At 42.4% G+C, this 23,172-nt stretch overlaps 2 protein-coding genes across 6 annotated transcripts in view; one reads left to right on the plus strand and one right to left on the minus strand.

Moving 5' to 3' along the window:
- The window catches only part of LOC115164319 (uncharacterized), a 37,079-nt gene extending 34,970 nt beyond the window's left edge, over positions 1–2,109 (plus strand). Inside the window, exons 6-7 of the mRNA XM_029716677.1 lie at positions 15–254; positions 507–2,109. Coding sequence (XP_029572537.1) covers positions 15–254; positions 507–1,238 — 972 coding nt within the window. The 3' untranslated portion in view covers positions 1,239–2,109. The remainder of the gene's footprint in view (positions 1–14; positions 255–506) is intronic.
- An 8,352-nt stretch (positions 2,110–10,461) lies between these two features.
- Positions 10,462–21,878, minus strand: chfr (checkpoint with forkhead and ring finger domains, E3 ubiquitin protein ligase). Of its 5 annotated transcripts, none has more exons than XM_029716680.1 (18): positions 21,738–21,878; positions 21,130–21,271; positions 19,989–20,088; positions 19,128–19,237; positions 18,508–18,567; positions 18,177–18,386; positions 17,648–17,788; positions 17,374–17,563; positions 17,002–17,156; positions 16,592–16,754; positions 16,293–16,453; positions 15,864–15,965; positions 15,682–15,765; positions 14,166–14,236; positions 13,239–13,326; positions 12,828–12,935; positions 12,646–12,718; positions 10,462–11,348 (listed from the first exon to the last, which is right to left on the minus strand). In XM_029716680.1, exons 2-18 carry the CDS (start codon positions 21,233–21,235, stop codon positions 11,306–11,308), a joined length of 1,965 nt encoding a protein of 654 aa, XP_029572540.1. In that variant the 5' UTR covers positions 21,236–21,271; positions 21,738–21,878; the 3' UTR covers positions 10,462–11,305. The 5 variants fall into 5 exon arrangements, with proteins under 5 accessions (XP_029572540.1, XP_029572538.1, XP_029572541.1 ...); XM_029716678.1 differs by having other exon boundaries at positions 17,648–17,824; XM_029716681.1 differs by having other exon boundaries at positions 17,648–17,746; positions 21,738–21,877.
- Between the last annotated feature and the right edge of the window lie 1,294 nt (positions 21,879–23,172).

The raw sequence follows: 23,172 nt of genomic DNA on the forward strand, positions 1-23,172 counted from the left end.
TCTCCTCTCGGCAGCGGGAGAGGTTCCTGAGGCACAGTGACACCGGCCCTGGCCTTGTGACTGACTGGCCCTCTCCAGACCCGGCTGCCTCCCCCACAGAGACCCGGGCTGCCCAGGATGACAGTGCCAGCTGTGCTCGGCCCCGGGCCTGGAGCGTCCGTACCTTCCAGGACTTCCTCCCTCCACTGCCCCAGTTACACAAGAAGTGGTGCAGTTGGAACTCCACCAGTCCCTTCACTAAGCTGGTGGACAGCGTTAGTAGCTATTATGTTATTGGTCATTCAGCAGTGCTGCTGAATAATAGTTCAACCATCATATACTGTATTTCTTTACATCTTGGTTATTTAGCAGATGCTCTTACCCAGAGTGACTTACATTACTGTATGTTTGTAAGTGGATGATAATTTTTTTGCACATTTTTCATTACTCCGATGCATAATGAATAAACCATGAATGTCGGGTTGCACTGCAGAGGGATATGTGTTGACTAGATGTTGTTCCCCCAGGCACCATCCAGCTTTGTGTCAGACTGCCGTGGGGAGAACAGCAGGAAGGTGTTTTCCGACTCCCAGTTGGAGGCCCAGAACGACAGTAACGCCTCTGACTCCTCTATGAGTAACGCCTCGTACCCCTTCACTCAGCTAGCCCAGCGCCGCCTCAACTCCACGAGCAACCTTCGGCGCTCCCGCTTCACCGGGCCCTGCTTTGGCCTGCTCTCTGGGTCCGGCCCCTCAAACGGCACCAAGGCCCTCGGGGGCAAACACCTCCAGGCTTCTCCGTCCGAGCCCATTAACAACCACGCTGGGCATGGTGTGATTTCCCGTGATTTCCCAGCGGAGAGCGACCATGTCAGTGTCCCTGTGTTTGCCATCTGTGAGGAGGAGGACCGGCAGCCCCTGGTCCTGGCTGAGCACCTGGGCCAGTCCCCCATGCTGAATGGACTGAGCCGGGGGCCGTACGAGGGGAAGGAGCCCGCCAGCGGAGGCCCCAACACTGGCCCCCAGAGCCCAGCCAACGGCCCCCTCCTCCAGAGGGGGAGGTCAGAGTGGAGGCCATGGGGGAGTCAGGCCTCAGGAGGGACCAGTCCTTACCCTCTCCCTCACCCCTCTGACTCACCTACAGCCGCCTACACCACCGAGTTAAAGTCTGCCTTCGTGCAAAGCACAGCCAATCATATCCAGATGCCTTCTCTCAGCCAATCAACAGTGCCATGCAGTGTGACGGGCAAGGAGATGTGACAGTAGTGGACAGACAGAGCATGGAATCCTGGGTTGACCGAGCAAAGCAATAATTAACTATTTTTAGTTCCACTTTTGTCAAATGCAAAACTTATCTTTTTGATTACTGAAATCAACTTTTTATATGAAATTTCTACATTCTTGAAGTCAGTTGCTTCATGGTGACAAATTGGATGTTTTCATACTAGTAACCACAATATATTTTTTTATCAAGTTAAAACCGCTTCATCAATATATGCTGTATACCACACCAAGGCTTTTTCAGCTTCGGTATAATTTGTTTAAAAAATTAAACTTGAAATAATATTGAATACGGATGTTAACAGAAAACTTGCTAGTATTTTCCAAGAGCACTTCATTTCCCAACTCATCTGAGCACTTTTGTACCAGTTAATCGTTTTGATACTTTAAATCAAATTATTAAACATAAGCACTTTCAACTCAGTAGCTCACTCATGCTTGTGGATTTTGTGCTGAATTGTGCCAACTTCTGCCTTTTGTCCAACAACCATGGGCCTTGAAGCATTGAATTATAATAGCACCACAAAGCTCCATGGGGACTGTATACTACTGCTCTGTGCCCTCTAGTGTTAAAATGATATAGATCACACACAGTATATTAACCTTGAAGCTACAACAATGTATACAAATGTATTCCTTAGGCTGATGCTGGGATATAAAAGGGAATTGATAATTGTAAAAAAAAATTAAAGAAAAAAAATAAAAAGACAAATGCCGTAACTAACATTCAATAGAAGTAAGCATATGACTAGCTAGAAAGATAAATGTTGCAATTTGTAACCTAAAGAAAAAATAGGGTTGGTGGGAATTTGTGCAAAGAACTTTTAATAAAGGTTGTTATCTACATAAATGGCTGCTTCAGTTCTTGATCATTTGATGTCACAAGAAAGTAGTAAGTAATGCATCTTAAATCTGTTTTACCTCGTTTCTACCAGCATGTCACGTGCAACCTGAGGGGGGAAAAAAACTCAAGACCACCTGTACTCCACACACAGAGATGCATAGAAAGCTCTCCCCCGCACTCTATTTGTCAAATCTGACCATAATTCTATCCTCCTGATTCCTGCTTACAAGCTAAAACTAAAGCAGGAAGTACCAGTGACTCGGTCAATACGGAAGTGGTCGGATGACGCAGATGCTAAGCTACAGGACTGTTTTGCTAGCACAGACTGGAATGTGTTCCGGGATTCATCAAATGGCATTGAGGAGTACACCACCTCAGTCATCGGCTTCATCAATAAGTGCATCGACGACGTCGTCCCCACAGTGACCGTATGTACAACCAGAAGCCATGGATTACAGGCAACATCCGCATCGAGCTAAAGGCTAGAGCTGCCGCTTTCAAGTAGCAGGACACTAATCCGGACGCTTATAAGAAATCCCGGTATGCCCTCAGACGAACCAACAAACAAGCAAAGCATCAATACAGGATTAAGATTGAATCCTACTACACCGGCTCTGACGCTTGTCGGATGTGGCAGGGCTTGAAAACTATTACGGACTACAAAGGGAAATCCAAACGCGAGCTGCCCAGTGACGCGAGCCTACCAGATGAGCTAAATGCCCTTTATGCTCGCTTCGAGGCAAGCAACACTGAAACATGCATGAGAGCACCAGCTGTTCTGGACGACTGTGTGATAACGCTCTCTGTAGCTGATGTGAGCAAGAGCTTTTAAACAGGTCAACATTCACAAAGCCGAGAGACCAGACGGATTACCAGGACGTATACTCAAAGCATGTGTGGACCAACTGGCAAGTGTCTTCAAGTGTCTGAAATTTTCAACCTCTCCCTGACGAGTCCCTGTGCCAAAGGAAGCGAAGGTAACCTACCTAAATGATTACTGTCAGTAGCCATGAAGTGCTTTGAAAGGCTGATCATGGCTCACATCAACAGCATCCTCCCAGATACCCTAGACCCACTCCAATTCGCATACCACCCCAACAGATCCACAGATGACGCAATCGCACTCCACACTGCCGTTTCTCACCTGGACAAAAGGAACACCCATGTAAGAATGCTGTTCATTGACTACATCTCAGCGTTCAATACCATAGTGTCCACAAAGCTAAGGACCCTGGGACTAAACACCCTCTGAAATTGGATCTGATGGGCCGCCCCCAGGTGGTAAGGGTAGGCAACAACACATATGCCATGCTGATGCTCAACACGGGGTCCCCTCCTGAACTCCCTGTTCACCCATGACTTCGTGGCCAAACACGACTCCAACACCATTATTAAGTTTGCTGACGACACAGTGATCACCGACAACGATGAGACAGTGTATAGGGAGGAGGTCAGAGATCTGACAGTGTGGTGCCAGGACAACAACCTCTCCCTCAATGTGAGCAAGACAAAGGAGATGATCGTGGACTACAGGAAAAGGCAGGCCGAACAGGCCCCCATTAACATCGACGGGGCTGTAGTGGAGCGGGTTCGAGAGTTTCAAGTTCTTTGGTGTCCACATCACCAACGAACTATCATGGTCCAACCACACCAAGACAGTCATGAAGAGGGCACGACAACACCTTTCCCCTCTCAGGAGACTGAAAAGATCTGGCATGGATCCCCAGATCCTCAAAGTTCTACAGCTGCACCATCGAGAGCATCCTGACCGGTTGTATCAGCGCCTGGTATGGTAACAGCTCGGCATCTGATCATAATGCGCTACAGAGGGTAGTGTGTACGGCCCAGTACATCACTGGGGCCAAGCTTCCTGCCATCCAGGACCTATATACTAGGCAGTGTCAGAGGAAAGCCCATGAAATTGTCAGACTCCAGTCTTTGACTCCGGTACCGCACAGCAAGCGGTACCGGAGTGCTAAGTCTAGGACCAAAAGGCTCCTTAACAGCTTCTACTCCCAAGCCATAAGCCTGCTTAACAATTAATCAAATGGCCACCAGACTATTTACATTGACACCCCCCCCATTTGTTTTTTGTACACTGCTGCTACTCACTGTTTTTTATGCATTGTCACTTCACCCCTACCTACATGTACAAATTACCTCAACTGTCATTCTGTCATTACTAAATGTGATAAATAGTCATGATAAAAAAAATTTGTTAGGTATTTTATCAGCCATCTTCCTCAAACGAAGGGATGATGACGGAATCGGAGGAATCTGATTTCATTGGTCCTCAACTCGCTGCTCCTCGACGGCAGTGTACTAATTTGGTAATAAAAAAATAAAAAATACAAATGTTTTCTTATAGAAAAGTGCTGCATCACCCCTACTTCCTGTGGCTCTGGTCGTATGTCGGATAGGGCTCAGGTCTATGGACGTATGTAGTATAGGGCTCAGATATATATATTTTTAAAAGCAACTTTCACGCCTGAGGGCCAGAGTTGTGTTCCCCTGCATTAAACGTAACTATTCAATCCGTTCAGCGCTATATTGTGATAGAAATTGAAAGGCAATGTTTGTGGAGACTGCATTCATGGTAAACACTGCATATGTTGGCTCAATAGGAAATTACCTTTACATTTCAATCGTGCTATAGCACTGCACTTCTGCGATACGGATTGAATCAAGCCTTGAGTGTTACTCTACATGCCCATTCAATCAGTCCTCCACTTCTTAGAATCTATTAAACGAAGTACAGACGGGTTTGTTCTGAATGTCTTTGGGGGGGGGATTTCATGAGGTAGAATGAAACTTACCTTGGCCAGCCCTTTTTTACTTACTAACTGGTCTTACTGTTAGTACAGATCAGCTTGGTCCAGACATCATCACAAAGTGAGTAAATATTTGCCCTAGAATACATAGTTTCTCTCAGAGAGAATGCAAAGCACCCCCCCAAAGCCTCCTTAACACCAATTCCGGATCGGCGGTTTGCACTGTTGTTGGCTTAGGGTGCCCAGATCCTCCTGTTAGAAATAATTAAGGTTCAGCTCTGCTGTGGGGAGGGATCGGCTGGCTGGGGAAGGTTGTGCTGAGCTAGGGCCTGAGCCTCTCAGGAATGCCACAGTGTGAACCCACAACAGGGAAACCACGACTTAAGACCACAAATTAAGACATGAGCTAAGGGCCTCGGGCAGAAAGCGGGCCCATTATTTGTCCCCCTTTATCTCCACCCAAAAAAACATGGGTGCGGGGGTGTAAATGTTGCCACTAAACAGTCATCACAATGAGGGTATATCATTAGGTAACATACAGTGCATTCGGAAAGTATTCAGACCCCTTGAATTTTCACATTGTTACCTTACAGCCTTATTCTAAAATTGATTAAATTGTTCCCCCCCCCTTCAACCTACACATAATACCCCATAATGACATAGCAAAAACAGGTTTTTAGAAATATTTTCAAATTTATTACAAATAAACTGAAATCACATTTACATAAGTATTTAGACCCTTTACTCATTACTTTGTTGAAGCACCTTTTGGCAGCAATTACATTCTTGAGTCTTCTTGGGTATGACTCTACAAGCTTGGCACACCTGCATTTGGGGAGTTGCTCCCTTTCTTCTCTGCAGATCCTCTCAAGCTCTGTCAGGTTGGATAGAGAGCATCGCTGCACAGCTATTTTCAGATGCTCGATAAGGTTCAAGTCCGGGCCACTCAAGGACATTGAGAGGCTTGCCCCGAAGCCACCCCTGCGTTGTCTTGGCTGTGTGCTTAGGGTCGTTGTCCTGTTGGAAGGTGCTCCGATCATTATTTCCCTCGATCCTGACTAGTCTCCCTGCTGCTGAAAAACATCCCCATGCTTCACCGTAGGGATGGTGCCAGGTTTCCTCCAGACGTGACGCTTTCAGCCAAATAGTTCAATCTTGGTTTCATCAGACCAGAGAATCTTGTTTCTCATGGTCTGAAAGTCCTTTAGGTGCCTTTTGGCAAACTCCAAGTGGGCTGTCATATGCCTTTTACTGAGGAGTGGCTTCCATCTAGCATCCATCTACCATAAAGGCCTGATTGGTGGAGTGCTGCAGAGATGGGAGAATCTTCCAGAAGGACAACCATCTCCACAGAGTAACTCTGGAGTTCTGTCAGAGTGACCATCGGGTTATGGTAACCTGCCTCCCTGACCAAGGCCCTTCTCCCCCGATTGCTCAGTTTGGCCGGGCACCCAGCTCTAGGAAGAGTCTCGGTGGTTCCAAACTTATTCCATTTAAGAACGATGGAGGCCACTGTGTTCTTGGGGACCTTCAATGCTGCAGACATTCTTTGGCACCCTTCCCCAGATCTGTGCCTCAGAACTCTACAGACAATTCCTTCAACCTCATGGCTTGGTTTTTTCTCTGACATGAACTGTCAACTGTGGGTCCTTATAAAGACAGGTGTGTGCCTTTCCAAATCATGTCCATTCAATTGAATTTACCACAGGTGGACTCAAGTTGTAGAAACCTCTCTTGGATGACAAATGGGAAACAGGATGCACCTGAGCTTAATCGAGTCTGTTTTTATATTTAATACATTTGCAAAAATGTCTAAAAACAAGTTTTCGCTTTGTCATTGGAGGTATTGTGTGTAGATTGAGGGGAAAAAAATAATTTAATCTATTTTAGAATAAGGCTGTAACATAACATGTGGAAAGGGGTCTGACTACTTTCCAAATGCACTGTAGGTAGAGTTACAGCACCAATCCCGAGTTTCACACACATTGATTGCACAAGGACGTTTCTCAACGGATGCCATAATAGAGAATAAAAGAACAGAGTTGTATTCTCCACCTTCTCTGCAGTGCTTATTACGGTTCAGCTTGGGGCTGGGATTCAAACAAACACAAAGGACCAGTAAACTATGATAGACTAAGGTAATATCTGCTTTAGCAAACAGACATCTGTGGCCTTTACAGCTAATTTAATCTCCATGAATGTTTGGGAAATTGCCTTCAATCTATCGCTGTGCACAGGTCATTAATCTGTGTTTGTTTGAATCCCCACCTAATTGTAATCTTGTGTGTCATCAAAAGAACAGTTGGGTGCCGATTGCTGGTTATAGGCATTGCAGCTTTTAAAGGCAATTTCCGATTGAGCCGACATGCAGCGTTTACCGTTAATGGGATCTCCGCGAACATTGCTTTAAAAACCCGCAGTGCCTATAACCCAGAATCAGATTGAATCCCAGCCTAAATGTTCAAATGAGTGATTCAAATTTTTCAATGTGTGCGAGCTGAATTAGAAGCAAATACCCTCAAAGCTAGTCTTGCTTGTAAACAGATCTAGCAGTTTGGACATTCTACTTTTTCCATCTTAAATCAATGTTGTAATTTAATGTCAATTTACAAAAATCGAATTTTACAATCTGATTTAATAAATACATTTTTTTTAATTACACAAGATATTGGATCAAAGTGAAAAACCTAATTTCATTTCTTGCAAAGTAATTTCTTTCACTTTAAATTGCATCAGAATGTAATGACTTGCATACCCCCAACCCTCCCCACAAAATGCTGTACTCTACTTCACTACTAACTTAGTTATTTTTCAATATATAAAAAGGCACATTAAGAAAATAGTACATCAGGCCATTCTAGCTAGCCTAAAAGGTCTGTAGACACCGGGCCGATTTGACTTCCATATGATTGGTCACTAATTTACAAAGATAATGGTGAGAGACAAGTGAGTACTGTGTAAATGCAACACTTTGAATTCTAACTTGGTGAGGGTGCTTTCACTGCCAGACAAGAATGCCACAACAAACGGCAATGTAGTATTTCCTCAAGACTTAATACAGGAAATTTGTACCAATTTAGGTTTAACTGACAATGTCTGACCAAACCATAGCATTTGTTCCTCTGTTTATCCAAAACAATAGAAACACAGCACAAAAAAATAAATAAATGAAATACCCCTCTGATAAAAAAAAACTTTGTTATAAGATCGATACAAAATGCTCCATGCTCCATTTCAATACAGCAACATATGTTGAAAAAACACATCCACATCGTATGAACTAGAATACAAAGCAGAATACTGTCAAGTTTAACATTAATTCCTGAAGACATTGGGTTTCTGCAAAATTGGTCTTGCAAAACAATACAGAACGGTAATCCTTACTAACAAGTATGATACACCCAGTATGATCAAGTTGTTGGCTTAATCAACATGTTTAGCCAACACCACTAACCTAACATAATGCAAAAAGGAGGAACAATTCTACCCCCCCCCCCCCCCCCCCCCCCCCCCCCCCCCCGAACCCTCTAGTCTAGCAAACCATTGTGCATTCTAACAAAAAACCTGCATTGGCCGTTACTACTAGTTCAGAGCTGAGAAAGCTTCTCTAATACACTACTTTAAAAAGAAATCTGCTTTACGTTGATTATCCCGAGCAAAGCATAACTGAACACCCCCGCCTTTCCCAGCCTCAGATAAAAACAACATTTCAACACGTAACCCTCATTATCCCCGCCTGAAGAACTGAAATCCTATACAACTAACTATACCATGGATTCTCACTCAGCCCTATTATGCTGAGCTTGTACATGGCTTTTTGCCCTTGTCGGGAAATCCAAAGAAACCCAGCAGAAATCCCTTTTCCCCAAAACTAAGTATAACCTCCAATAAACACAAATTGCATTGTCTTTCCAGTTAACAGTCTTAATATGTGGAAGCTGTCTGAATTCAAAATGGTGCCACTGCATATCTTTGTCATCCATGCAGTGGCAAGAAAAAGTATGTGAACCCTTTGGAATTACCTGGATTTCTGCATAAATTGGCCATCAAATTTGATCTGATCTTCATCTAGTCACAACAATAGACAAACAGTGTGCTTAAACTAATAAACACACATTGTATTTTTCTTGTCTATATTGAATGCATAATTTAAACCTTCACAGTATAGGCTGGAAAAAGTATGTGAATCCCAAGGCTAATGACAAAAGCTAATTAGAGTCAGCTAACCTGAAGTCCAATCAATGACACGAGATTGGAGATGTTGGTTGGAGCTGCCTTGCCCTATAAAACACTCACAACATTAGAGTTTGTTATTCACAATAAGAATTGCCTGATATGAATCATGCCTCAAACAAAAGAGATCTCAAAGACCTAAGATTAAGAATTGTTGACTTGCATAAAGCTGGAAAGGGTTACAAAAGTATCTCTAAAAGCCTTGATGTTCATCAGTCCACGGTAAGCCAAATTTTCTATAAAATGGAGAAAGTTCAGCACTGTTGCTACTCTCCCTAGGATTGGCCATCCTGCAAAGATGATTGAGCATTCTACGCTGTGCTCTTGCAATGAGGTTAAGAAGAATCCTAGAGTGTCAGCTAAAGACTTACAGAAATCTCTGGAACATGCTAACATCTCTGTTGACGAGTCTACGATATGTAAAACACTAAACAAGAATGGTGTTCATGGGAGGACACCACGGAAGCCACTGCTGTCAACAACAACAAAAAAACATTGCTGCACGTCTGAAGTTTGCAAAAGCGCACCTGGATGTTCCACAGCGCTACTGGAAAAATATTCTGTGGACAGATGAAACTAAAGTTGAGTTGTTTGGAACACACAACACTATGTGAGGAGAAAAAAAAGGCACAGCACACCAACATCAAAACCTCATCCCAACTGTAAAGTGTGGTGGAGGGAGCATCATGGTTTGCTCCCTGCTTTGCTGCCTCAGGGCCTGGACAGCTTGCCATCATTGACGAAAAAATGAATTCCCAAGATTATCAAGACATTTTGCAGGAGAATGTTAGGCTATTGGATGATGCAACAGGACAACGACCCCAAACACAGAAGTAAATCAACAACAATGGCTTCAAAAGAAGAAAATACACCTTCTGGAGTGGCCCAGTCAGAGTCCTGACCTCAACCCGATTGAGATGCTGTGGCAGGACCTCAAGAGAGCAGTTCACACCAGACATCCCAAGAATATTGCTGAACAGAAACAGTTTTGCAAAGAGGAATGGTCCAAAATTCCTCCTGACCGTTGTGCAGGTCTGATCCGCAACTACAGAAAACGTTTGGTTGAGGTTATTGCTGCCAAAGGAGGGTCAACCAGTTATTAAATCCAAGGGTTCAGATACTTTTTCCACCCTGCATTGTGAATGTTTACATGGTGTGTTCAATAAAGACAATTTATAATTGTTTGTGTGTTATTAGTTAAAGCAGACTGTGTTTGTCTATTGTTGTGACCTAGATGAAGATCAGATTTTATGACCAATTTATGCAGAAATCCAGGTATTTACAAAGGGTTCACATACTTTTTCTTGTGTGTGTGAGCGATATATATATATAAAAACCACAAGAGGCCTCAATGTCTATATATGCATTGAAGTCTTTAGACAACATAGTTGTGATTCAACCTAGTAGGTTTGGGGGAAGGATCCAACATATGAATACTATTTAGAACACCATTTGCTGCTGTATTTTCACAAAAGTAGGAAGCTCTAGATTCTAATTCAAATACAGAATTCCCCAAGTTATCTAAAGCACTACACCACAAGTTGTGAGAAAAACAAAATCAATTCATATTTTTTTGTTTATGTGCCAACTACTCAGGCACACGGAAATAGAAAAAAGTGTCAGCTTACTAATATCAATATATGCCTTCTAAGCTACTGTCACAAAACATGCCATTTCATCCTGTGTGTAACAGTACACGTGTGGCCAAAGTCCATTTTCATTGCCAACTGTTCTCAGTGTATTTTTATTTTATCCCTCAAACTAGTCATATGATCATGTACCCAAAAGGACATGATACTGTAATGAAGGGTGATGATCATATTACCCCATAAGATATTAGTCCATCATCATATAGGGGAATCCGGTCCTACTGTGTGGAGTGCATAGTATTATCCCACTCACCCCTACTATGCCTATAAGACTGGGCTAATCATTACCTAGACAGTCTTAACAAAAGAGTTTGATTGTAATTTCTGCATATAATCAAATACAAAAGTCTATAGAGCCTGCGAGAGAACAAGTTATTACCTAAGAAAGAGACACTTTTCCTCGGGACAAAGAGCTGCATAATAAGGGAGGGAGGAAAAAAAGGACCACTTTGTATAGAGACAGAGAGTAATACAGGAGATCCTTGGAAGTCAGTCTTTGCTCCGGTGATTGGAGAGGAGCCTTGCATAGCAGGTCACCCACAAGGCTCTTCAGCTCTTGAAACGCGTCTGCTCACATATGTGGTTGAATTTCCTGCAACAAGGTGAAAAGGAAACGATACAAATGTGTCACAGCATGAACCAGAGCTGCTGTGAGAGGAGCTGTGAAGAAGTGATTGCAGCTTTCCTCTACTAGCAGGTGTTATTGGCCAAGCTGATACAACAGTGCCCTCTGCTGGTAAAATGCATGTACAGCCACACTGAAGCCTCTAACAGAGGCCACACACACAGTATCAGTCAAAAGTTGACACACCTACTCATTCCAAGGTTTTTCTTGAATTTTTACTATTTTCAACATTGTAGAATAATAGTGAAGACACAAACTATGAACTAATACATACGGGAAAATGTAGTAACACCCCCCCCAAAAAAGTGTTAAAACAAAACATATTTTATATTTGAGATTCTTCAAAGTAACCACCCTTTTCCTTGACATCTTTGCACACTCACAACATTCTCTCAACCAGTTTCATGAGGAATGCTTTTCCAGCAGTCTTGAAGGAGTTCCCACATTTGCGGAGCACTTGTTGGTTGCTTCTCCTTCACTCCGCGGTCCAACTCATCCCAAACCATCTCAATTGGGTTGAGTTCGGGTGATTGTGGAGGCGAGGTCATCTGAGGATGCACTCCATTTATTTGGAGTGCAATTTCTGAGGCAGGTAACTAACGAACTTATCCTCTGCAGCAGAGGTAACTCTGGGTCTTCCTTTCCTGTGGTGGTCCTCATGAGAACCAGTTTAATAATAGCGCTTGAAGGTTTTTGCGACTGCACTTGAAGAAACTTTCAAAGTTCTTGAAATTTTCCGGATTGACTGATCTTCATGTCTTAAAATAATGATGGACTGTCGTTCCTCTTTGCTTATTTGAGCTGTTCTTGTCATAATATGGACTTGGTCTTTTACCAAATAGGGCCATCTTCTGTATACCACCCCTACCTTGTCACAACACAACTGATTGGCTCAAAAGGAATTAAGGAAAAAAATTCCACAAATTAATAAGGCACACATGTTCATTTAAAGGCATTCCAGGTGACTACCTCATGAGCTGGTTGAGAGAATGCCAAGCGTGTGCAAAGCTGTCATGCAGGCAAAGGGTACTACTTTGAAGAATCTCAAATATATTTTGATTTGTTTAAAACTTTTGGTTACTACATGATTCCATGTGTTATTTCATAGTTTTGATGTCTTCACTATTAATCTACAATGTAGAAAATAGTAATAAAAAAAATAAAAAAAGAGTAGGTGTGTCCAAACTATTGACTGGTACTGTATATATAAATAAGTTTGGACTGTGGAGACCTATTCAGAAGAGAATGGCAAAATGTAACTTACGTGGCGTGGTGTGCTTTCACTTGAGTCCGGCAGTTGCGTCCCCAATAACAGTCAGGCCGAGACGTCACAGCAGCTGTGGGAAAGAATATCAAACAAATAAAGCTCAATTCATAATTTGGATATGCGAGTTTATTGCCATCTCGCAGTCTACAGCTGTGTCGTTGTGGGCAGTGCTCTCTCACCTGGGAGCTCCGAGCCAGGGATGTTCTGTCTATATTTGTAGGCCAGCTCCTTGAAGGCACGCAGGCCACAGCAGAAACACATTATGGCGTTACTGTTGATGCGATAATCTGGGGTAGAGAAATTGGAGAGCGAGAGTTAGTAGTGTGTGCCAAAGGGAGGTGGAAGGATGCCCTGCACTGTCAGTAGGACTTACAACCATGTTCAGGATGGGAAGCTTAATGGTGGCGTTCCAGCTTATCGTTTTTGCAGTTGTGTTGATGATCATCTCATAACATCTGCAGATGTGCCTCAGAAACACTTTATTATGATGTAGCAATTTTCTGAGATGTGCAGTGCAACTGCAAAAAAGACAACCTGGAACGCTTACAGTCTCAAGTTATGTGAGGTGAAGAGGATAGTTTCAGACTGACCAGAGAGATAGAAGGTTCCCTGTTGCAGGCCCCGAAGACCCTCCTGTAGCATGTCCCTCCACGACATCCCTCTGGCTGCTAAGTAATTCTGTAAGCAGAAGACTTGAGGCTGTAATTGCTGCCAAACGTGCTTCAACAAAGTACTGAGTAAAGGGTCCGAATACTTATGTAAATATGATATTTCCAGTTATTTTTATTTGTTATAAATTAGGATCTTTTTTTTTTTACCGTCTTTGATTTGTCATTATGTGGTTTTGCGTGTTGATTGAAAAAAAAAAAAAAAAAGTCATCCATTTCTTAATAAGGCTGTAACGTAACAAAATGTGGAAAAAGTCAAGGGGTCTGAATACTTTCCGAAGGCACTGTACTAGACTTTAGTGATCTCCATAGTAGAGAAGTTATAAATAAATGCAAATGAAATACATCCACTTAAATGGAGTTATGTAACCAGGAGCCGGTTTCCCAGACACAGATTAAGACTAGTCCTGGACAACAAAATTCTATTTTTAATATAACCTTTATTTAACTAGGCAAGTCGGTTAAGAACTAATTCTTATTTACAATGACAGTCTACACTGTCCAAACCCGGACGACGCTGGGCCAATTGTGTGCCGCCCTATGGGACTCCCATCCATGGCTGGTTGTGATGCAGCCTGGATTCGAACCAGGGTGTCTGTAGTGACACCACTATCACTGAGATGCAGTGCCTTAAACTGAGGCGCCACTCAGGAGCCCTTTAAAAAAAAATAATAATAAAAAAAAAAAAATACTGAAAAGCATGTTCAATAGAGAATCGTCATTGAAAGTGTTTTACTCCAGGACTAAGATTAATCTGTGTCTGGGAAACCACCCCAAATAGCTCAGATACAGTTTCTGGGTGTCCAGACAGACCAATGGTTAGAGCCTTGGAGTATAAAGAGGAAGTACCTGGAGGATCTCTGATTCATAGTTATTGCTGTTCAGAACACCGTCCAGACATTTGTCTGTAAGGTTGAGTTCTGTGGAAGAAGACATGGATATTATGTTTTTCATACTGGTAAACATGCTACTGCAATGAGATACGGTAACAAATGATGAGTAAGACATAGGGACAATATAGGAAATATATATTGGTACATTTCCATTTGCAACCACTATTGTCAAACTTTCCACAATGATAGTGTTACCTCGGAAATCACCCAAAAGGCCTGGTTAACTAAGCATCAAATCCAATTTTATTGGTCACATACACATGGTTAGCAGATGTTAATGCGAGTGTAGCGAAATGCTTGTGCTTCTAGTTCTGACCATGCAGTAATATCTAACAAGTAATATAACCTAACAATTTCACAACAACTACCGTATACACACAAGTGTAAAGGAATTAATAAGAATATGTACATATAAATATATAAATGAGTGATGGCCGTGCGGCATAGGCAAGATGCAGATGGTATAGAGTACAGTATATACATATGAGAAAAGTAATGTAGGGTATGTAAACATTATATAAAGTGTCATTGTTTAAAGTGACTAGTGATACATTTATTACATCCAATTTTTATTATTATAGTGGCTAGAGATTTGAGTCAGTATGTTGGCAGCAGCCTCTCAATGTTAGTGATGGCTGTTTAACAGCCCACGGTGAAGTTTTACCTGTTATTTTCTAAGGTCAATTAAACAAATCTCCACAAACTTATTTGCGATCAAGTACTACAACTTAGTTTGGGATTTTGGCAATGAACTTGTGGATGAAAATGTTATGTATTTGCATCCAATATGAAGGAAGTTACGAGGTACCGTAAATTCCGGACTATAAGCCGCAACTTTTTTCCCAGGCTTTGAACCTCGCGGCTTAAACAATGACGCGGCTAATATATGGATTTTTCCCGCTTTCAATTTTTTTTCTAAAAAAACAAAACACATTCTGTGACGTGCTCAGTTTTTTGGTGGCATGAAGCTTTCATTAGACCAATGAAATTGCCGAACGGGTTATGGTCAAACAACTTTTTTGTTTACTGTTTAAATTAAATCGAGCGCGCTCAAACTTCCCATCATTCTGATTACGGTAGTCATTTTGTTACCCTCATCATGGCAAAAACATGGAGAAATGCATATGATGCAGCTTTCAAGTTGAAGGCGATTGATCTGGCTGTTGGAAAAGGAAATAGAGCTGCTGCACGGGAGCTTGGTCTTAATGAGTCCGGAAATTACGGTAGTTCTGTGAGTCAATGCTAACTAGCTTAGCACAAAGACCGGAAGTCTTCGGGTACAGCTAGTATGGCCGAAGACTTCCAGTCTTGGCGTTAAGCTAGCGCTAGTTAGCGTTGGCTAACGAAATTACCTCTAACTTCCTTCATACTGGACGCAGAGAGATACAAATTGTATCCATGAGTTCATTGGAATGCCAAAATCACTGTGCTTAGAAAATCTAGCCCTTAGGAGTACTAGAGCAGAGACAAACCATTGAAACGTGCTAGGCAACCTTGACAGCCGATCCTCTGGCAGCCCCAGTACATGTGGCAGAAGGGCCGTTGGCACGCCACACCTGCCCAACACAAAGAACCACACCCATCAGCACATTCAGCCAAGGCGACCGTGCCGTTGGCCCATTAACATTGACTGACATGCCTGTGGGCCACTCACATTGCTGAGCGGAGAGTTCGGCACGGCGGTCTGGCATGGGCTGCAGGCAGCAGGTGCAGATGACATGGCTGCCCTGAGGAGGACACATGTACTCCCGAGGAGCTGCAGGAGAACAGGAAGCAGAGGGAAACATCTCAGTGGGACACATACGCATATCGTCTGGGTCAAGGCCCTGAAGGGTGCACACTGTACTGTCGTAGAATCTGCAGATGGTCAGATGCGCTACAAGCATTCTAACACATTTCTGTGTTCAGGCGAGTGCAACATTTTGATAGCCAATTTGATCTGTAAGTGCACTCCATTGTGTTGTCATAACTCACTACATCAACCAACACAATGTAGAACGATTACATATCAGATATAAAAGCACTATATAAAAATGTCATCCATTATTGTGATGATCAACAGTTCGGCACATAGTTCAGTAACCTGTAGTGGGGAGGTCAGAGCGTGATGATGTTGATGGCCTCTCTCCAAGGGGTTTCCCAGCCCTGTCCTCAGGAGTTGGTGGGGCTGGTCCTATGGCCCACAGTACCTGGCTAACCTCCTTCCTGTAGCCTGGACACTGTCTGCACATCACAAAGGGCTGGCTGTGGACACACAACAACAGGAACAAGAGAAAAGGTTTCAGTGTGAGAAAAACACAACGCAGTCACGCACACACACACACTCTTGGTCACATAATGTACACACAAGACCGCATACACACAGCTACTCTTTTGTCTGACCTGATATCGGAGGTGTCGCTGTCATTGTCAGAGAGCTCAAAGAGATAATCAGAGCTGCCCTCTTCATCAGAGAAGGAACGCTCAATCTTTGGCTGCAGCATGTCCCGAGTTATCTTGTTATGGCTGTCCATGCTCTTCAGGTCCTCCTCACTGCGACACTTCTCTGTGGACACACAGGGTCAATATTTCAATGCTTTATCCACACACAAAGAGATTGTACAACCAAAAGGCCAACATATTTTTTTATAGGCTAGCCCTGTACAGGTATTCGGGACAAGGCACAAAAGACAAGGAGAAAGACATAAGACAAGATGCACAAATGCCGTGTTTAACAGGGGGAAGAGCTGGGGACTATCCCCAGTAGTGTTAATGGGGGTACAAGGGTAGAGTAGGGCAGATTGGATACGAACCTGGGTTTTGGATAAGGTAGGCCTCCACCAGGTTGTTGAGGATGTGGTTCTTGCGGATCCTCTCTACCGGGCAGCGACAGGTGGGGCAGAGAGACGAGCGCTCCATCCAGCCAGAGTAACACGCAGCACAGAAGGTGTGCATACAGGGCTGCAGGCTAGTTGGGAGATGATAACATGAACAATGAAACACGCAGTGGAGGCAGCTTTCGGTCTTATAGAATGGAATTACACAATTTGGTGTTTTGTTTAAATGACTATATATTATATTTATAGAAACAGTTATTTTTATCTGCTGTGAAGAGACACAAGCAATGAAAAAGTGGAGTGGGCCTATTTTCTAAAGTAGTAGTAGTAGATAGAGTCTTGCTGTACCTGACACAGTCATGAAGTAGGTCCTGACAGATGATACAGGTGAGGGACTCCTCCATTTTGTCAGTCGTGGCTCCTTCCACAGTCACGGCAGCTTTTCCCAATAGATCCATGATAAGAGCTCCCTTAGCTGGGCCCGGGCCCACCACCTCAATACTGGAAGTATGTGGCAGTCCAAAATCATAGTTGTTATCTAGGGAAGGAAAAGGGGGGAAAAACTGTTACAATCAAGTGTCACCAACCAAGTATCAAGACCCCACAAGGTAATGACACTGACCAGCACCGTCAGTTTTCCTCCTCTTGCTCTCTGGCTCCATGTCCCCCTCCTCCTTATCCAGCATTGGGACTCTGCTCTGGGCTTCAGTCTGTCGCACGTCTGTTGAGCAGAGGAGGTTAGAGTTGGGCTCCTCAGCCTTGCCTACAGAGGATGCAGCACATTTAGGACCCTCGGAACCTGAGAGACAAAGATTTATCAAAAGCCCAGGAGATTGGTGCACATTCAGTTACCTGTGCCCATCCTTGAATATCAGGAGTAGTAGTGGCCATATAAGTCTGATCAAATCGGATAAAGTCTATCATGTTATCAGTTGTCCAGAGCCATCTTTGAATTTGGGGATTTTGAAAGAGGTAAAGGAGAGCGAACAAAGCTGGCACAATTCAAGGGAGACATGCTATACCGGTTCAAAGATTTGAGGGGGGAGGGCGGCAGGCTTCACAATTAACCAAAATATAGATTTACTTCCCAGTCCCTGCTTCCCCTTAATGAGGACCATATAGAGCAAGCACAGGCCAGGTGGAAAGCCTACCTGAGGCAGAGGAGTGCAGGAGGGAGGCTGCAGAGGAATATGCTGTGGAGGGAGAGAACGTGTGGAGGTGGGAGGAGGTGGAGGGCTGGGGCTCCTCTAAGGCCTGCTGCTCCCATGGAGGTCCAACCAGGAATGGCTCCACAGACACTGCTGCTGGAACAGGGCAGGGTTGGGCTTTCTGCTGCATATCTGAGCATTTGGTGGCGTTGCCTGACAGGATGAGAAAGGGTGGTAAGCAACAAACAAGCTAATGAGCCTACGAATGTTTTTCATGAAAAAGATGCAGAGGTCGCAGTCAAACATCACATTGATTTGGGTATTAACTACTTACCAATTGAGTCTTGTGAGAATGTCCTCTCTGGTTTTATGGACTGATATATGTAGGCGATATCTGTACGAGCAAAAGATTGCACACCATACTTATACTTTACTCAGTTGTTGAGGCAAACTTCTGTGAACAATTCATTAAATATCCCAAAAAAGGGAACATAGTATCCTTATTTTGATCGGTCAAGAATGAGTTTAGCTGACCTACTTGTCCAACTCAGTTTACACACATTATGTAAGTTAATTGTGTATGTATTATATAACCCAGGTTTCAGCAGCGGAAGGTACACAGGAAAACAAGTGGCCTAAAAGACATTTATGCACTATGAACTACTGATTTATATACACTTTCTGAAGAAACTAAGAAAAACGTTATACTCTTTATACAGCCTACCACACGCCAACGTTTTTTTTCCTACGTACAAAACACTCACAATAATGAGGTAGGCCTATATTAAGCTAGCAACCGTGCACTGTGCTCCCTGTTTGTTTAACTAATTAATTGAAGTTATATTATCTTAAGGAGATATAACCGATGTAAAACAGAGAAACCAACATGACGGTGTAGCAACAAAGAGACCACAGAGTGAAACACCCCCAGTCAATATAGGAAAAAAAACATACTTAGCTCTGGCTCGTTTTTCCTGTACACAAAGTAGATGACGTCTCCATCCTGCAGCATATGAACCTGCTTTTTCACCAGCTTTGACATGTTAATCACTGTACCATTGGTGCTAGAGGGGTGAAAATACAAAACAAAACACAAAACTGGTCAGTCATTTCTGGAGTGGATTTATCAGCAGCTTTGGAAGAAATCCCAGACTAGGGATGCAGTTATTATTATTATTATAGCAGCAATGAACAGGGCATTGATTAAATAGTAGCTTCTCTTCATGGGATGTATAGGGATGGAATTGTATCCTACACTATTGAGTAACTACACTGTGGCATTCCATCTTTCCATTGCAGAGGTTTCCACAATATTCAGAAGCAAAACAGAGTTACCACTGTGCTCAATGATGCATAGCATAATGCAGTGGGTGTGTGTGTGTGGACACTAGTGATGTGTGTAGAGAATACCTTGCTGACTCAGAGCATGGTAAAACACAACCTCTAATTACTGGTTAGTGTCATTTGCCTCATTACCTCCAAGCTGGTTGCTTTACACTGACAATTAGACTACACTGTGATGTGCAAGCCTAGATCTGTCCAATCTACCATTAAATGCACTGATCAGTCACAACAAACAGGACAATCTGCATAACATATTTTTCTCTTATAATAAAACCTAACATAAGCGCAGGTTAAAATCTATTTAGCCTGATTAGGCTAACAGGTAAAATGCTTCACATTACCATGTTATTGCATTGTTAAACATACATAATTGATCAGATGAGCCTTGAAAATGGGCCTACATTGAGCCTATAAGCTATACAGGACTTAAGAGAGAAAAAAAAGAAAAATGATATGAGACCCCCCTCATACCTCGTGTCCTCTAGCCACACCAACCCTGATCTCTCATCCTGGACGATCTTACAGTGATCCCCCGAGACCAGTTTGCTAGCAGGAAAGGAAAGATCACAGCCTGGTGGAAGAAAATGATGGTTAATAAAAATGCACAGAAAATCACAACATCGTCTAAGATGACTATTTTAAGCATGATTTGAATAAGCTAGACGTTCTCTCGTATGGTAGGCTACTTATGATGTTGATTAAGGCAGCCCCCCGCACATCTCTGATTCAGAGGGGTTGGGTTAAATGCGGAAGACACATTTCAGTTGAAGGCATTCAGTTGTACAACTGACTAGGTATCCCCCTTTCCCGTATGGAGCTGTTGTGCTTTGTCGCGTGTAAAAATAATTACTTTGTTTACGTCACGTTACTGTAAACAAGGCCAATTAGGACTTATTCATGATCTATTTTAAAATACCAGGAAAACATGTCTTTAGGCAATGGGCAGTTGATAATTTCACGAGGCGGCTCAGAATTACTAGACTGAGATTGTACGATTATGATGATTTATTGTTGATCTATTTATACCCTTCTTTTATACCATATTGTGGATGCTGCATAGCATACTAGCTCATTAAACTTAGACCACTTGTATTGGAAAGCAGACTCCTGGAATTCAATATAACAGAGACTAAACCTGTTCTTGAGCAAAATCCATACAAAGAAAACATACTATTCTGCACACATGTTCTCAATAGACACCTTTGATATCACCAGAGGGGGTGTCTAAGTTTAGTGACCTAGGGCATTGTGCCTTGAATTAACTGGTTTTATTAAGGAGCCCAGACACTGCCTGGCTCTCATGTCTATGACATGGAGTCTTTTGTCACAAACATCAAGACATTTATAAACCAGATCCTCAAAACAAGCAACATACATTAGATTTAGTTTTTTTTAAAGTGTCATGCATTATAGAATATATATTTTACACATTACTATCATTGTGGGAGCAATAATCATTAATATTTAGAACAGGTATTTTAGTAACTCATTAAATATTTACATCATTTATAGATAAGTTAGTGTCCTACCACAGAACTTTCTATACTTTTCAGAAATTAGCCTACAATATGGTGAAGTGACTTAATGTCACTGTGCGGAATAGTAATTGTACCTTTTCTTCGCCCGACAGTGCATTCCCTGTTGACAAGCAATACTTCCGATTCAGTGTCCACTTTTACTAACTTCCCCCATGGTTGACTTCTTCCATGAATATCCATTTCCAAAGCTGATACGTTCCAGTTTTCTAGCTATAACTTTAGATCAAATCATGAACATTAGAAATGCAAACACACTTCTTAGATCGGTGGCAGCAAATGTGTCATCTAAGAAGCGAACCCTATTCTAGTTGAGAAATGTGGAGCACTTGCTAGCTAAGTAGCTAACATTAGCTACTAGCTACCTAGCTTAGAAGGATATACAATGAACTAACCACCCTGTTTGGAACAAGACAAAGATGTTACTGTACCTAGCTTGCTAAGCTAACTACAGTAGCTAATGTAGCTAAAACGTTTGATTAGCAAGGTATTTAATCCTTGAAGCTAGTCAATCAAACATCAAAATAAGTTAACGATGGACATGCAACGACAATAAACTTCGCGTTGAAAATAAATATTGCTAAAGCTGGCTGCTAACATTAGCTGGGTACTAGTACCTAGCTAGCTAACAACTTTCAAACTGCTTAACAGGTGCTAGAAACTAGAAATAATACGATTTAGCTACCTTGAAAAAAGATGTACTATACCCTCAAAAGCGCGATTATTTTTGCTTGAAGATGTTTCGTCCCTTCATTTTCCATCTTGGCACGCACACTTGTTTACTTCCTGGCAACCAAACGTATTTACAAGCATCAGCTGATGGAGGAGGGGCGGAGAAAGTAGTCTGGGAAAAAAAGCAATTGAGACAAAATTAATATCCCATAACTCTTTGCAAAAATGCATTAATTTGTATATTTTCTAACGATTCTGCGTGGAATCATACTGTAAGGCCAATGTCAAAACTCTGCATATTCAACCAGGGGTTCATTGGGAATTTGGAAATGGGGAGGCCTATTTTTGGGGGGGATAGGGATAGGATTAGGGTTAGGGATAGGGTTGTAGTTGAGGCAGCTGCTAGGGTTGCACTAGGATGTTGACATGCAGCCAGTGGTGGAAAAAGTACCCAATTGTCATACTTGAGTAAAAGTAAAGATACATTAATAGAAAATGACTCAGGAAAAAGTGAAAGTCACACAGTAAAATACTACTTGAGTAAAAGTCTAAAAGTATTTGGTTTTAAATATACTTAAGTATCAAAAGTAAATGTAATTGCTAAAATATACTTAAGTAACAAAAGCAAAAGTAAAAGTATAAATCATTTCAAATTCCTTTTATTAAGCAAACCAGACGGCATGACTTTATTATATATATATATATTTTAAGGATAGTCAACGGGACACTCAGACGTGTGTTTAGTGACTCCGTCAGATCAGAGGCAGTAGGAATGACCAGGAATGTTCAAATCAAACTTTATGCGTCACATACTCGTGATTAGCAGATGTTACTGTGGGTGAAGCGAAATGCTTCCGACAGTGCAGTAATATCTAACAAGTAATATCTAACAAATTACACAACATACAGTATACCCAATACACACAAATCTAATTAGGAATTAATTAAGACTATAAACATATGGACGTGCAATGTCAGAGCAGAATGGACTAAGATACAGTAGAATAGTATAGGAAACAGTATATACACATGAGATGAGTAATGACAGATATGAAAACATTCAGTGACTAAGATATCGTAGAATACTATAGAATACAGTATATACATATGGGATGAGTAATGCCAGATATGTAAACATTATTAAAGTGACTAGTGTTCCATTCCTTAAAGTGGCCAGTGATTCCTAGTCTATGCCTATAGGCAGCAGCCTCTAATGTGCTAGTGATGGCTGTTTAACAGTCTGATGACCTTGAGATAGAAGCTGTTTTTCAGTCTCTCGGTCCCAACTTTGATGCACCTGTACTGACCTCACCTTCTGGATGATAGCAGGGTGAACAGGCAGTGGCTTTTGTGGTTGATGTCCTTGATAATCTTTTTGGTCTTCCTGTGACATCAGGTGCTGTCGGTGTCCTGGAGAGCGGGTAGTTTGCCCCCGGTAATGCGCTGGG

The sequence above is a fragment of the Salmo trutta genome, chromosome 27 (genome assembly GCF_901001165.1).
Source record: "Salmo trutta chromosome 27, fSalTru1.1, whole genome shotgun sequence".
In the NCBI taxonomy this organism is placed as follows: domain Eukaryota; kingdom Metazoa; phylum Chordata; class Actinopteri; order Salmoniformes; family Salmonidae; genus Salmo; species Salmo trutta.

What these genes read in the sequence shown, in the direction of transcription:
- chfr (XM_029716678.1), bottom strand. Translation starts at nt 21,235, where the DNA reads ATGGATATTCATGGAAGAAGTCAACCATGGGGGAAGTTAGTAAAAGTG. An exon ending in GTGTGGCTAGAGGACACGAG is followed by an intron (nt 19,238 to 19,988) that starts GTATGAGGGGGG and finishes TCACCCCTCTAG; the next exon opens with CACCAATGGTACAGTGATTA. An exon ending in GAGGAAAACTGACGGTGCTG is followed by an intron (nt 17,564 to 17,647) that starts GTCAGTGTCATT and finishes TTCCTTCCCTAG; the next exon opens with ATAACAACTATGATTTTGGA.